The sequence below is a fragment of the Pollicipes pollicipes genome, unplaced genomic scaffold (genome assembly GCF_011947565.3).
Source record: "Pollicipes pollicipes isolate AB1234 unplaced genomic scaffold, Ppol_2.1 Scaffold_7231;HRSCAF=8579_pilon_pilon_pilon, whole genome shotgun sequence".
In the NCBI taxonomy this organism is placed as follows: Eukaryota; Metazoa; Arthropoda; class Thecostraca; order Pollicipedomorpha; family Pollicipedidae; genus Pollicipes; species Pollicipes pollicipes.
The window spans coordinates 12,089,537-12,105,683 of NW_023597034.1; the positions used below are offsets into that span (position 1 = coordinate 12,089,537).

The following is a 16,147-nucleotide window of genomic DNA, read 5'->3' on the forward strand; positions in this document are numbered from 1 at the left end:
GGTGACCAAAATGATACAAGACTGCTCTGCGTTTTGCATTTGAATAAGCGACAAAGATTGCGCTAGGCAGTATGTTCCTAAAACAAAAAGTTCAACCCGGGTCATCTTAGATTAATGGCCTGTTCTGACCTCTAAGAAGTCAATTAAAGATGTATAATATGGTTCCTGCTGTCAATAAATTCGAAATGAGCACCAGAAACTTTTACATACAGCAAGCCCTAGAATAATAAATCAGTTTGGTCTTGACCTTGGTCTGACCGTCATACCTGACCTTAGGTCAACGTAATTTGTTTATTAATGCTTGTGGTGCCTAAGAAAGCATCTCATATATGTATGTCTTCGTCAAACACCCCGTTGTTGTATCAGATTGAACGATTCCCTAGAAATTGCCTTCGCTGAAAACATGGGCTGACTTTGACCTGTCATAGCTCAGCGACCTTGCAAGGTACATCTAAAATTTGTATCCCAAACGATCCGCTATGCAGTTTTCTACAGCTATGCAAAATTTGGCGCAACTACTCCGCGCCGTTCAGAAACCATTCGGGAAAAGCCCTCGGGGGGGGGGCAATTTGCACCTCCACCCCCCCCCCCCCCACCCGAGCGCGTGTTAATGTATTCTGTTTCACTTGAATGGCCTGAGATGTTGAAAAGCGAAATAGTTTTGTTAGGTTCCTGATATTACGTCCATGCCAACTTGAAAAAGATGTCTTTTTGCTGAAGCATCAGTCACGAGTTCATAAGCTCCATCTTTTGTGAATTGATCTTTTCACTCCCGCACCGTTTTTTGTGATGGAATTTTTCACTCCCACCTTAGTTCAAAAGCGATTCTAGCTCCCTGTACAAAATACATCACAATCTGTGGTTGTGTGCCAAATGCAAGGTTTTCATACATCCCCAATTATTTTGGTCGCACCACGTAAGCACCGCACCACTAAAACAAAGCCTGGTACAAGCACCAGCAAAGCACGATAGAGAATTTTACTCCACGTATATCTTTAACCCGAAGAAACTTGATTAAATTGCACCACTTCCGAAGTGCAGGTGTGAAAAATTCAAGAAATGCTTCCTAAATGAAATATAAGAGCTGGATATCACCACTTGAGCACTCATTTTCACAGATTTTAGTCAAATAGGCCTGATTAAAAATTTTACCAAAAACTTTCAGTCTTTATATGTATTTAATCATTTTTGTTTTTTCCTGTTATCATACGAGTGTGATACAACCTCATTTTTCCTTCCTTTTTGATTGCCTTTGAATGTAGCATCTATGACTTAAAATGCTAACCAATTTCTCTGAAAAATGTTCCAGCTGCAAACTCGCACATATTTCATACATCAATTGGATTAATTCCTCATCTGCTCCAGTATGTTTGATATACACTTAATAGTGAACAACTCACAGGGAATGAAGGAGATAGTTTGAATCACGGAACTCATTTTTAACATCATGTTTTCACTGTTGAACCCCCAGCTAGCCGTTTTTTGGCTCATGGCGGGGCTCAATAATGATAAATGTAAGCCATTCTAGGCTTGCTACCTTAACACGGTACATTATCTTTGCGTACATGGTCTTGGAATAGACCTGCCGCGGCTAATACGGAAGTCTTTGGTAGCGAAATTCTGTTTTATCATGCAGACTTCCCCTTTCTTATTTCGCAGTTTAATCTTATAGGTCCGGGGCATGACTGACATTTATTTAATATTTTGTGGGTGGGCTGGATGACCCTGTCTGTCAGCAAACCATGCGAAAGATGTTGACTTTATGTGGGGAACAGAAAGAAGCATGCCCTTAAATAGAAAGTATGTTTCTCCTGTGGAGCAACCAATTACTAACTTTGCCTGCTTTCAACACATTATTTGTAAACAGATTTAGTCATTTTGTGTTTTAATCCATCAAGTTTTGTTCATAGTGCAAATTATGATGCCAGAAGACATGTAATTGAACTATCTTGTTCCACACTCTTGCCTATTTGCCTCAAATTCGTTGAAGTGGCCCCTCATGTCTGCCTTAACCAGATGTTGTCCACAGTTGCCATGGTTTGCTGGCTGGTAAATGACTATACTGTAGGTATGCACTACATTGTTTAACACAGGAATACCCTAAGCTGCGTAAAAATTACAACATGAAGTGGATATCAGTTTTTGCAAATAGTGAGACCATCCAATTTAAAGTGTGAAGGAAACATCCTAAACTTTAAGTCATGAAATATGAATAACAAAATGTGAATGTATGCCTATGCTGCATCTGAAAGGGCAAGCAGCAAAACTGGTTTTGTGGCCATCTGTAAGTTATGTTACGTTTGGAGAAGAGAGATTGTTTTGTGGAGTATATCCACTATTGCCCTTGATGGAGACCAACCATAACAACCAGAATAAGTTGTTCAAAGTGATTTGGGGGCCTTTGCTTTGTTTGTGGTCAACTTTGGGTGGTGTCAACAAGCTCGCACGAGTGAATTGATTCAAAATACAAGTTGAAACCAGTCAAAAATAATCTTCACAATTTTATTACAACTATTGCTGTCAAGAAATAGATGAGGTGAAGTGAGATGACATTCAGCATATGGGCTACTCTAAATTTGGGAAAGTTGGTTAGTTGCATGGTAAGTGGCAGCAGGAGTTTTGCACACACAAAAAATAGCGATTCACAAATGCTGCCGTGATACAAATAGGTTAGACAGGATGAGATGAGCTAAGGCCTGTCTAGGTTAGGCTTGGGTAGGTTGCTTCCATGGAAATACACATCGGTATTTTGCAAGAAACAATGACACAATATTTGTATTTCCCGGCCTCATCTCGGTCGAAGCCAGAGGCATGTCTGATGTGTTTGATTGGGTGATGGGCTGATGTGCAGGACGCCAAGACTTCTTTGTTTGAATGATTTATGCTTCTTGAATTATTTGTTGTTGTTTTTGTTGCTCAGTTAATTTTCCTTTGTTTTGTGCCTAAAAATCATATGCATGAGAAGTGCAAAGTGCAACATCAAAACATTGGTGTAACATAGTTTTTCATGCTCATCACACTGCCATAAAATAATTACTATTTAATGTGTTCTGTTTTACTGTAATGACCTAAGATGTTTCAAAAACAGAAACAGTTTTGTCATGCTTATGATATTACCTTCAAGGCAACTTGAAATGTATGTCTTTGCTTGCTGGTTTATATCTTATTGACTCATAAGCTCCAACTTCTGTGAATGGAATTTTTCACTCCTGCACGGCCTTTTGCGGTGGAATTTTTCACTCTCACCCTAGTTCAAAAGCGATTCTTTCTCACTGGTCCGGAGGCAGGTGCTTTAATTAACTAAGCCATTGGGACGGATATCGAACTGTTCCCGCGTATCAGACTCCCGCGCGTATCAGGCTGTTCCCCGCGTATCAGACTTCCTCGCGCGTAAGGCTGGCTGACCCAGGGACGGTTCTCCAGTGGGCTCCTGCACCCCTGCGTGCGTCAGCTCTCTTGTGCCAGGCGCCCCAGGCCTTTCACGCCACTGTTAGACGGTGTTGTGAGTGTATATTTGCTTTTTACTGGATGAATTTGTGTGTGTTCCGTATGGGTATAAACTGATGATCATTCAAAAGCGACTGTCTACAAACCGTACTCGAGGTGTCATGAACCACTGCACAGAAGATTGCTTCGAAGTCGGTTAAACGGAATAAAAGGTGTAATGACTGGCATCGACGTTGTCAAATGACAGTGATAAGTCTACACCCGGTGGGAGGCCATCTGTGCTATTTGTTTACGTAAACAGGGCAGGATGCCCGATGAGGGACGGGTGACGGAAGCCCGTAGGCAGCGCGGCGCGACCGCCCGTCAGCAGCGGAGGGAGACCCCCTCCCTTGGTGCGCCTCACGTCGATACTGCGGCCGGGCTGCTCCTCCACCAGCTGTTGCGCGATGTCCTTACAGCCACCGGTCTGCGTGCTGCTCTCCCAGCGGCGCTCCCGCACGTGCGCGTACGCCGCCGACGGCGTGCTGTGCGTCAGCCGCGTGTTGGTGATGAGACCGGTAGACTTCCCTGGCGGCGCAGAGCTACGTGAGCGCCGGCAGCCGGGCCACACACCTCGGGGCCACTCCTGGCGCACCAGTGTCACCCCAGTACACTGGTATCTCTAGCCGATTCCTGAACGGCACAAACAGCACCAGTGCGCAGACGGTGTCTCTGGGCCATTTTTTGCTGCTGGCCGGTGTTGGTAAGAGCAGGCGTTCTTTCTGTACAGCGTGTGCTTTGACCAGAGACCGCTCTAAATATTTTCCGAGAACACTTGTTTGCGCAAACAACAGGGTAAGCGTTCTTGTGCCAGCTACTGGCCGCTACGGAGGAAGAAAGAAATGAACAACGATTGGTTCAACGCCCCAAAGAACAATTCAATGCCTTAAGCGTTCTCACTCAGTTTGGACATCACACCCACTGCCGCTTGTCCAGCTTGTCCTTGTCCTTGGACGGACAACCGCTCAACAGCACAGCTCGGCGGCCCACTCACCCTCCTGCTGGGCCCAGTCGATCAGAGAGGTCAGCCGCCTCCCTCCGTGGCAGTTGCTACCCTCCGAGGACGCGTCCACGCCGATCCTGTGGAACTTGGTCTTAACGCCGCAGAAGAGAGCTGTGGCGCAGGCGGCGCTGTCCCCGACCTGGGCGTCCACGTTGTACGTCTGCCATTCAGGGGTGCGGTCGAGGTCATCAGCGCGGAACAGAGCCTGGCCAAGTCTCGCTTCATAGTCTTACATTGCTAAATCCGACAAAATCCTTTATTATAGATGGTACACGTCACGCGTCGCCGTGACACACAGCCTTTCCATCGAGTAGCCGAGACTTCGGTGGTAGTAGCTACGAACCTCTCCTAACTGAGCTGTTGTGCTTTTGGCAGGGACATGGTTGTCTCAAGAGTCAAGCTACACTTGTGAAGCTTTTTACGAATGCAGGTAACATGCATTTGCAATAATAAATCTTCACCTGTCGCAAAGGCAGATATCACTCGGTAAAGGTCAAGATAGGCATACCTATGCTTAAGTCTCCATGGTTTTTATGAGATTCCTGTGCCAGGCCCCCGACCCATGGCTACCACCAGCGGAAGGATCCCGGTACATTGTACTTCACTCCCCTCAGGTTCAGAAACCTCTCTCTAAACGCCAATCTGTCCTGAAGCCCTCCAACCCCAAAAGTCCACACAACCCGTTACCTTTGCTAGGCCGATGTGACTGAACTTCTCGAATGAGAGCTGGTATTCCTCGCCGTTGAGGCCGAGCTGCTGACCGCGGTAAATGCGGCCGGCCGTGATCGTGCTCATTCCCATGCCGTCACCCACCAGCAGCACCACGTTACGCGCCACGCGCTCCACCGGCGGCTTGGCCAGCACCTCGCGCAGTCGACGAGAGCCGTCATCGTACCAGAACCTCTGATCTGTGAACGCAAGCCATAGCAGTGATGGTTTCTGTGAGGAGGTGACAGAGGGGATGGCGCGACCTGCGAATCTCAGGAATCTCAGAGGGGACCTGCGAGAGGAGGTGGTGAATCAGCTGACCTGTGGGAGGACATGGCAGGACTGGAGATTTGTGGGAGGAGGTAACCGAACTGCTGGTCTGCGGGTGATATCACATGATGTGGTATGTCTGCTAACCTGTCTGCTGGGGGAGAGGGAGGACAGAGTGAGTGACGAGGGTCGCTCGAGCGGTAGCAACGGTAATGGATGGTGAATGGTAAACAGCAAGCATCAAACGCCACAAAACAGTAATGGGGTGTTAAATGGTAAACAGCCAGCATCTAGCGCCATAAAACCTCCAGCGGCTTATTATCAGTGGGATTGAAACCCATTTTAAAGACCAGCTTTTACAAACCAGGCAATGTCAGCGCATGGACCTGTCGTCACAGCCATCTGGATGGGATTGAAGGGCTTACAATCCCGGTAGAAACTCGTGCATTATTCACTCAGAAAACGCAGCACGCAAATCCATATTGTGCAATCGGCGCTCGCCGTCCATACCTGCATCGCAATACCTGGCCAAGAAACGGTATTCACAACGGCACATTCGTTTTACAATTCCTTGGGACTGTAATTCGTGTCCCGTCAAGTAATCGGTATTGCTTTTGGCAACGTTGGTACAGAAACCGACCTCAAATCGTGTTGTCACGTCAAATTAACAAATACTTAGATTGATGCGCTAAAACGTGACCAAAAATGGGTGCAGTAAAACGACGATGCAACGCAGGATCGCATTAGTTACGCGGGCCCAAATCAGAAACACGGATGGTCCAGTACAAATTATGATCCTTCATACCGATCTCCAAACCTTCCACCAATGCATCTAGTACCAACGATGTAAGGCCTTTGTTCCTGTTCATAGGCTACGGACAATAAGGCAACGATGCATAACTGTGTCTTGCGCTCTATGCTATCAATGTCATTGCATCCAGTACGAATAATGTGAGGCCTTTGAGAGTGTCTTTATGCTATGGGCAATACAAGTCTGTAAATTATGTCTTGTGTTCCGCGCTATTAATTCCATGAAACTAAAATTTCATAAAATTGAGTTCCATGAAAACATGTTTCCCGAGAGACTGATCCTAACCTATGCTTCGCGAGGGACCTGATCCTAGCCTATGCTTCGCGAGGGACTGATCCTAGCCTATGCTTCGCGAGAGACTGATCCTAACCTATGCTTCGCGAGGGACTGATCCTAACCTATGCTTCGCGAGGGACTGATCCTAGCCTATGCTTCGCGAGGGACTGATTGGTCCTACGGCCCGTCAAACGATGGCTCGCGAGGCTAACGTAAAACAAGAATTTCAAGCGGATTAGGCTGGTCAAAAGACGCGTGCGTACTTTGCACACATTCCTCGAGAGTCACAGAGCTCTTGATTTGTTGCAGGGCATCTGGCTTCGCCCTACTGACCTTCTGTGATGCTGCAGTGGGTGCCGAGCAGTGCGCCAGACAGCGCCAGCATTACCAGGGACGGATGGCCCATGTGGCGTCCGCTGTGTGGTCACCGGGTGAGGACAGGTCGACCTGGAACAGAGACAGAGTTCATCTTCCGCACAACGTGAACTGTGGCGGGGCTGGCTTAGGTTCAGCGAAACATTATGAGCATGACCACGTCACTCACCTGCGAGTACTGACGCAGTCACATCAACTGCGTAAAATGTATGGTTTGCGCACGGGACTCTTGGTCACATGGATACGCCAACGGAACGTACCTATGATGTTGAAGGAAGCAGGTAGAGGCGTACCGACGTGATGAGGTCCACTGGGTCCGGGTCCAAATTCGGTAGGGACCCGTCTGATGGGAGGTGAATAATCAAGCAGTTGTGGCGCCGTAAAACTCGAATCAATAACAATGACCCGTCTGTTTGACTCTCTTTTGTTGCGGAAAAGCACACGAACTACACCATTCTACACGGCACGGCGCGGGGAGTAGGCAAAATTGAAAGGGCATGACCAGGTCCGCAGCAAAATATACCCGAAAGTTACTGAAGTCTGGCTGAACAGCCGCGGCCTCAGTGATAGTTACGCCTATGTGAGTTTGAGGGCTGTAATAAACGTTTTCTGAAGTAATCAGGATGTAACCATTTGATGAAAATCGGGTAAAAGACAACGTGTAAGCTCTCTGACACAACCATAACAACCGGCAACAACACTGTACAAAAAACCGGATCCTCCAGAATCTACCGAACTCCCCTAGCGGATCCTTCAGCGTGTCGGCTGCCTCCACCCCGCCCTCGTTTGCATCGACCTATGTGCGGCGACCGGCACAGAAGGAAATGGGTGATGAGGTACAGGCATGCCAGTCGTTAGCATCGGCACGGTGACAGGGTGGACGTGGGCACAGGCCCGCGGCGTGACATGGACACAGACCCGCCGCGTGGCATGGACACAGACCCGCCGCGTGACATGGACACAGACCCGCCGCGTGACATGGACGTAGACCCGCCGCGTGATATGGGCACAGACCTGCAGCGTGACATGGACACAGACCCGCCGCGTGACAGTCACATGGAGAGCCAGACATGTTCCGCGTAAGGTAGCATGCAAGGGACGATGCATTCAAATAATTACCATGTGCTCATGGTGAAGACGAAACATTATTAGTGGTCCTTTTGCCAACGTATGGAGACGTACAACGATTAATGGAGAACACCGCCTTTGTGTTTCAGAAGTCAAAGAGATATGTTAGCGGTTACAGTTATGTGAAACCTTGGTTATAAAACAGCACTAGGCGTCAGCACTCGCTTTTTCAAGACACTCAGCTGGCCGCCACGCCCTAACGCTGGCAGAGGTAACTAAACTTATGAAACCTAGCTGGCGTGCCTGGATGCTAGAGGTCTTACGGCCTGGAGAAGGACACGTTTACCTCACGTTGCGACTACGGTCTGACAGAACGGACGGGTGTTGCCATGACACTGGGTAAACATCGGCTGCCGGGCCGGCGTGACGGAGGATCTCCGTGAGGCGTCATCGTGGGAGCCAAGATGGTACACGCCGCCCCGACACGCCGACGCGCCCGAGAAAATAAACAAACGGCCGCGGTCCTGGTCGAGGTTGTGACCTCGGCCGGAAAAACTGGCACAGGGCTTTTATGAAGCGATTTCAACGTCTGTCGTATGATGGCCTCCATGGAATTTTCGCCGCGTCGACGCGTATTGCCTGCTGACGCAAGGGAACCTCATGTGCAGCCCACAATATATGTATATATATATATATATATATATATATATATATATATATATATGCATGTTGTCATACAAATAACCCAGCATTGAACGGCCCTATTCTCAGCGCCACATTATAATGTCACACCGACCCGAAGTGGTGTTAGAGTTAACCTGTTGGTTGGCGATAACTGGTGAGAGGTGGTTGTCCCTCAGGCTCAATTGGTCTTTCAGAGGTCCCCAGTCGGCCTTGTTCTCTTCAGCATCTCCACTAACAACCTTTCACCATTCATCCCGTCCAACCGCTAGACTCCACTCACCGCTGCATTCTGCGCTTTGAAATCCCGACAGGAGCAAACCATCCAAATGATCCAGCACTACTTAACATCAAGTTCCCTCCAAACGAATCTTAACAAAGCAACCCTGCTTCATTTCGGTACTCCACGGTTCCTGGAGAAGGCCCCATCATATCGACTTGACATCGCTGAGCACAAATTTGCCTTTTCGCCATCCATGAACATGCTTCAGGTTTTCAATGGCGGCACGCTATCCTGGGAGATATACATATTCAGCTGTCAAAAAGGGCTACTCCATCCTGTTTTTTTTATAATTCATTCCAAATGGTTTGCATGGGGGACTTCAGGTTCAGAGTACTTGCTAAGTATGGCTTGTTGCGTGTACTCTTAACCCACTACCCAAGTCGTGCTGTCCAGTTAAATGGAGAATTTTGCCTCCACCCTTTCGCCAGACAGAACCACGGAGGGTTTTACGTGCCGCACAATGCTGCGGCACGGCGGCTCCGGGCCTGTGTTCACCCTCGGTGGCCGGTTGCCAGTTCACCGTTCCATTTCAGTCGGGACAAACAATCCGCCCACCCTGGTACCCGTACTCAGTGTCGCGGGATTACGAGTCGAGCATCTTTCCCCTAGACCACGGAGGCGGCGACAGGATTCCGTTATGTTCGCATGGGATTCGTTACTATCTCACCACCGAGATCCGTAAACTCCTTATCCAGTTCCACGTTTTCTCTCGTGTCCTGTATCGCCTCTCAGTCTTGGGTAGGGCTACAGCGTGTCACCTAAACAGAGTGCAAGGGCTCATGACCTTTGGTGCAAGGGTCGTCACCGAGGCTGGTTAGCGAGATTCCGCGGAGTAGTCCACTCAAGCGCTGGGTTGACGCGGTGTAAATGTTTTTACCATTCGCCACGACTGCCCAGCTGCGCTCAGGGCCCCAAGTGACACTCTCATGCTCCACTGGCGGACCGGTGGCCCGGTTATCTTGGTACAGCCTGTCCCACCCTGGCCTAAATTGTATCACATGTTCGGGAAAGTTTACTAAAAAGTTTACTACCTTCGGGCTGCTTAGGTAGGAATTATGAATCTTCATACGTACTGTAAATGCTGACTTATTATCTAACCCACAGTAGATGATGGCAATCATTTCAGTCAATCATTGAAGGGATAAGCCCATGGTATTATTGCCGGAGCATTGTATTACTGATACACCGTGCCCCACGCATAACTCATAAAACATGCACCACCCAACATCCTGGACGGAAGTTCGCGCTACCCTGAAATCCTTGGGAAGCAGGCGTCAAATGTTCTGCGGCACATGCGGCACATGCACTTTACACCACTCGGTAGAGTATTGATGCTATTCTTGTTACGGTGGAAGACCTAAAGCACACGCTGCCACCGATCTCCAGTTTTCAGCGATACACGAAAGATTGTCGCCCTCATCCCAAAACCCGTACAGATGTGTAGCCGGAAGTAAGTTCACTAAGTGATAAGGGGGGCTGCTTTGCGTCAGGCGAATGACTCAAGATCGGCATCTGTCGCATAGGTTTAGAGTAAATCACTCTGATATTGCTCGGACATGATGCAACTCACCGCGCTCTCCCCTACCTATCCGCAAATAGTGATGTGTACAAAGGTGCTCGTTATACAGTTTTGTTAGTTCTACTGGTATTTATTTGCATTATATTTAGATAAACACGCACAGTATATACATATTATATATATATATATATATATATATATATATATATATATATATTTATATATACATATACATGCACGCATATATCAACATAAACATATATGCATGTATATGCATATGCATATCTGAATATTTTGGCAGAATCCTTTCTTTTATAGCTGTTTGATTAAAAATAACTGCTGACTCAGCATGGACGAGCTTTTTGACATATCGTTCCAGTTTCCGGGCTTTTGACTTGGCATCATCACTTAGATTAAGGATGGTTCGCACAAAATTACTCATATAGTCGTCACTCCTTACATTCTAACCTTTCGAGATCCTATCTCGTCGGAGAAGACTGAATGGCGCAATAAATAAGTTTTGACTTTTACAGGATACAAAATTGTGCACTGTTATTGGAAAACATACTTTGGTACGGAGAACATAAATGAAGCATGACTAATTGAACTACGACAAAGCCCTATTTTCACTTTGATGCATATAAGAAACACTTATAATTACAAACACTACAAGGACACAATGAGAACACTATTGCTACAATTACATCAATGGTGCTCACCACCCAACTCCTTATGGTTCAAGAGTTGTGCAAGAATTTGTTTGTTTAGGGCCGGAGCGAGTTCGTTACTGAATATGCTTTCCCAAATTTGAAGGCGTCTTCTGTCATTGCACGGCCGTAAAATGTCCGTGTTGTCTGTTAGTTGTTCCCGTGTCAATGTCATGTGTTCGTGTTGCATGTGGTCCAGAGGTGCCCCGTCACGTAAGTGCATTGTCGGGCGTCGTGAGAGTGTCGTGGTCATACCAATGTAGTGTATGAGACGAAGTTTGCAGCCTTCGACGTTGCATTTGAGTTACACTACATTGGTGCATTTTAGTATGTCGGGTTTGTCTGGGCTGTTTCTCATAAGAAAGTTAAATATTTTCGTATTTATATCAGGACGTCTCAAAAACACCTTTGAAGAGCGGTCTGGTTTAAAACTCACAACAGAGCTAAGTGTACAAAACACAATAGTCTTTTTTGACGTGTCTTTGATGGACAAGGACAACGATTCAAAACAGCTGTATACCGAAAACAGACTGACAACGGACGGTGCTTAAATGATGACAGTGAGTGTCCTCGACGCTACAAAATTAGCGTCATAAGGTCATTTATTAGACGTGCATTTAGGCACTGCTCTCACTGGACAGGACTACATTCAGAATTGATATGAATCAGGGAGATCTTGGTGAACAACGGTTTTTTCAAACTCTGACGTTGAAAATGAAATACAACGAAATATAACAAGACACTTTGACAGCAAACCAAGAGAAGACATCCGACCGAATGTCAAACTGCATTATCAAAATCAAATGACATCTACCCACAACGTGCACTGACAGAAAACGTCTTCAAATTTGGGAGAGCATATTCATTAACGAACTCGCTCCGGCCCTAAGCAGACGAACAAATTCTCGCACAACTCTTGAACTATAAGGTGTTGGGTGGTGAGCACTATTGGTGTGATTGTGGCAATAGTGTTCTCATAGTGTCTTTGAAGTGCTCCCATAATGGCTCTTATATGTAGCAAAATAAAAATAATGTTCTATCCTTTAAAGCTTAAAACTTATTTATTGTGCCATTCATTCTTCTCCGACGATGAGATAGGATCTCGAGGCCCTAGAATGTAAGGAGCGAGAGTATATGAATAATTTGGTGTGAACCATCTTTAATCTAAGCGATGGTGCCAAGTCAAAAGGCCGGAAACTAGAGCGATGCGTCAAAAAGCTCGTGAATGCTGAGTCAACAGTTGTTTTTTATCAAGCATATGTATATAGATACATATATATATATATATATATATATATATATATATATATATATATATATATATATATATATATATGTGTGTGTGTGTATATATATATATATATGTATATATATATATATATATATATATATATATATATATATATATATATATATATATATGTATATATATATATATATATATATATTATATATATATATATATATATATATATATACAATAGTATGGGCCTTATTCCTCGGGAAAAAACCGGAGGAAGGGAGATAACCCAGCTATATCTACATTCTCTTGGTTTTCTCCGAGGAAGAGGGCTAATACTACTGTCTTATTTACGTGAATAATGTTCCTCGTTAATAGATGCACTGAACAACTTACGTTATATATATATAATAGTATGGGCCTTATTCCTCGGGAAAAAACCGGAGGAAGGGAGATAACCCAGCTATATCTACATTCTCTTGGTTTTCTCCGAGGAAGAGGGCTAATACCACTGTCTTATTTACGTGAATAATGTTCCTCGTTAATAGATGCACTGAACGACTTACGTTATATATATATATATATATATATATATATATATATATATATATATATATATATATATATATATTTATATATATAAGCAAAAATCGTTGTTATGTATCTCAATACATCATGTTTATTTTTTGCCAAAAAGTATTTTGTAGGTGTCTTGCACCTCGTATTTTGTAGGTATAGGTGAAGGTCTTGTAGGTAGGTATCTTAAAGAGAAATATTTTTATTATGCCAACTTTTTCACATGCTGGGTCAGTCTGCAAGGGTTTGACAAGTTTTCATGTGATTGCACGTGAATTGGGAAACACAACGGACTGCAATACGACGGCACAGCCAAGAGAGAACCCTCTTGAGGCCCACAGTTTTCGATCTTCACCATAGATGGCTGCCGACAGCAAGTAAAAAAAATCGGCGTGATACGTACTCACCGAAGTGCGAGTCCCTCCCTCATAAAAACCTGGCTGCGCCCCTGCTGTAATATACGGGAGCTCTTAAAAATACGGGCTGGCCCATGCAAAAGTTTACCTATGCTTCTCTCATCAGTCTCAGTTGTCTTTGCCGCAAAATCGTGACTATGGTGGCATTCGAACGTCAGTGGAATAGCAATACGCGATCAGCGACAGCGGCAGTCATCACTGATCCCACATCTGTCAAACCGTCGCACAGGAGGTGCTCCAGATGGCCTCCTGGCGGTCCTGAACGCGCGACAGTTGAACCTGCCGCAGGTAGTCCACCGTCTAGTCGATTGTCCGCAGTGTTGCGCCCCATCTTAAAGGGTACGTTCCACATTTGAGGATATCGAAGCAAACATCAGATATAATGCAATTACCTCACTTGTAACTGTTGGCATGCTTTTATGTGCAAGAACTACTCTAGATAACAAAGTTTCAATGCGTAGTGAATGTGCAGCTCAATATGCCGTCGTTTGATCGGTTCATAGAACGTATGTATGGCGTCCGGGAGCCTGCAAAGCTGGCCGCGCAAAATTCCTATCGTAGCGGACGTTTTGACTCACCTGCAGTACTTCACTTTACTTCGCGATAGGTGTTGTGCTATCGTTGAGTTGTTGGCAGGAGCCAACTTTCTTTTTGTGCGTGCGTTTTGACATTTTCTCATGGTGTTTTTCTATATTTATCAGCGATTTCATATTGTTTTGCTTGCATTCTGATGCCCGGTTATAGCGTTTTTCCTAGGTTTTCAATTCCCAGTCTTATTTCTAGCATAACGTTGTCCAACGTCCTGAATTATGCAGTGCAAAACGTAAAACGTGTTCGAAACTTGCACTGCATGCATAACCCTGCTTTATAGCCAATGGGATTCCTTTGGTGCGAGCATTGTTTAGCGCGGTCCAACCTGCCCTCTGAAGTTATCTGACGGTTATTACGGCCGCTACTAACCACCGCAGGCTGCCACAGTCAGGAACAAATAAAAAACGCCTAAAGGGGCTCGAACCCATCCCGCCAAAGGTCTATGAATCACGTTGCACACGCTACAGCCAGCTGAGCTACCGGTACGGGCAACGGCAAGTTGCAGAACGGGGCGGTTTAAAGTACATTTTAGCGGTGTACCTTCAACTGACTGCATCACAATAAGGGCGTCTTGGAATGAAGTCGTCACATTTCGGACGGTGAGTTTCAGAGTGACAGAAATATTGGCGTGGGTTTGATTAACATTTACGGATGAATCGAACCATGAGCATAGCGTTGAAACGCGTTGCCAAATTCGGAGAAGAGCCAGATTTTGGGGACAGGTTGTCAAACTTAGTGGCTCAGCCACCAACTGATTTGAGAAAGTGACATCCCCTGGCTTACAATTTGCATTGAATCCAACAGTGGTTTAATTGTTCGAATGGTTGCTCAATCAACTGAATATGAATAGCCTAAAAGTTTGAGCTCCATTACAAAGACGATACTCCGCAAACGATGCAAAGTACGGTTTGGCACGCAAAAGATCCACCACACGCCAGCACGTGAAAACTTGCATCACATTGCATTGTATGCGTTCTGTTGTCAATTCCTGGTCAGGAGTTTAAAGGTAGTGCTCCACATTTATATGGATTTTGAACTGAAATAGCCATCTTGAAGGTCATTCGGTGCAGTTCACAGCCCTGTCCTTCTTAAGACCTAAAACTTTCTGGCTTCTGAGCTACACGCCCTCGAAGATGCGCAGACTATTTTTGGGAGGCTATTTCAAAATTATCCAGGCCTTCATGATGCCTTAATAATGTCATTTAAACCCTGCCACCCCCATAAGCCATGCGGCCATCAAGGCCAAACAAAATATAATTGTCGAGTTGTTCATATCTGGCGTTCAGGGGTACGCTTTCCAGACATAACGGCTGTCAATGAGCTCTCCATTATTGCACAAGGTACGATGACGTAATCAAACAATGACATAATGAAGAGCATATTTACTTAAGAGAGAAGTTGCGTTGTCTGGAACAGGCTTTTCCACTTTTAAGATATATTGATGGTCATAAGTGAGCTTATTTCATCACGCCTGATGTTTGCTTCATTGCCTTAAAATGTGGAGCATTCTGTCTAAAAGGAGTGTTCCACATTTGTTTAGGGTTTTGAACTGAAAAACATCTTATAGGTCATTCGGTGTAGTTCACAGCTCTGCCCCTTTTGAAACTTAAACCCCTCTAGGTTCTGAGCCACACGTCTGCGAAGATGTGCAGGCTATTTTGATGAGACTATTTCGAGGTAACCTGGGCATCTGTGACGCCATTATAACGTCATTCAAGTCATTTCATTTTATTAGCCACACGGCGATCAAGACCAAACAAAACATAATTGTCGAGTCGTTTATATATGGCGTTGATGAGCACAATTTGCAAATATAACGGCGGTCAATTGGCTGTCAATTAATGCTGTACAATCACGATGACGTAAGCAAGCAAGAACATGTTGAGGAGTTGCTCACTATGCAACGATATAGCGTTGTCTAGGGCAGTCTTTTCCACTTGAAGGTATACTGATGGTTATAAATGGGGCTATTTCTTCCCATCCGATGATTACTCCGATATCTTCCGAGGTGGAACATACCCTTTAATTGAAAAAGAAGATATATTTCACGGCCTTACACGCAGCAGGTTCTGTTGCTGTATTATATTACATAAAGACATTCAGGAAACGAAAAAGACACTAGGGCTTACTACACGGT

At 45.4% G+C, this 16,147-nt stretch overlaps 1 protein-coding gene across 2 annotated transcripts; it reads right to left on the bottom strand.

The window, feature by feature from the left end:
- Positions 1–588: 588 nt before the first annotated feature.
- On the bottom strand, positions 589–7,883 carry LOC119109515 (alkaline phosphatase 4). Of its 2 annotated transcripts, XM_037233157.1 has the most exons (5): positions 7,190–7,883; positions 6,888–7,001; positions 5,177–5,397; positions 4,481–4,649; positions 589–4,014 (listed from the first exon to the last, which is right to left on the bottom strand). In XM_037233157.1, the coding sequence occupies exons 2-5, from the start codon at positions 6,958–6,960 to the stop codon at positions 3,737–3,739; spliced, it is 741 nt and encodes a 246-aa protein (XP_037089052.1). In that variant the 5' UTR covers positions 6,961–7,001; positions 7,190–7,883; the 3' UTR covers positions 589–3,736. The 2 variants fall into 2 exon arrangements, with proteins under 2 accessions (XP_037089052.1, XP_037089051.1); XM_037233156.1 differs by having other exon boundaries at positions 6,888–7,883.
- Positions 7,884–16,147: the final 8,264 nt, after the last annotated feature.

Bases quoted from the DNA above. Each gene is read 5' to 3' on its own strand.
- LOC119109515 (XM_037233157.1), bottom strand. From the start codon at position 6,960: ATGGGCCATCCGTCCCTGGTAATGCTGGCGCTGTCTGGCGCACTGCTC. The intron at 5,398-6,887 runs GTCAGTAGGGCG...TTGCGTTCACAG, and splicing joins CCACTGCAGCATCACAGAAG to ATCAGAGGTTCTGGTACGAT. The intron at 4,015-4,480 runs GTGAGTGGGCCG...CTGCGCCGCCAG, and splicing joins CGACTGGGCCCAGCAGGAGG to GGAAGTCTACCGGTCTCATC.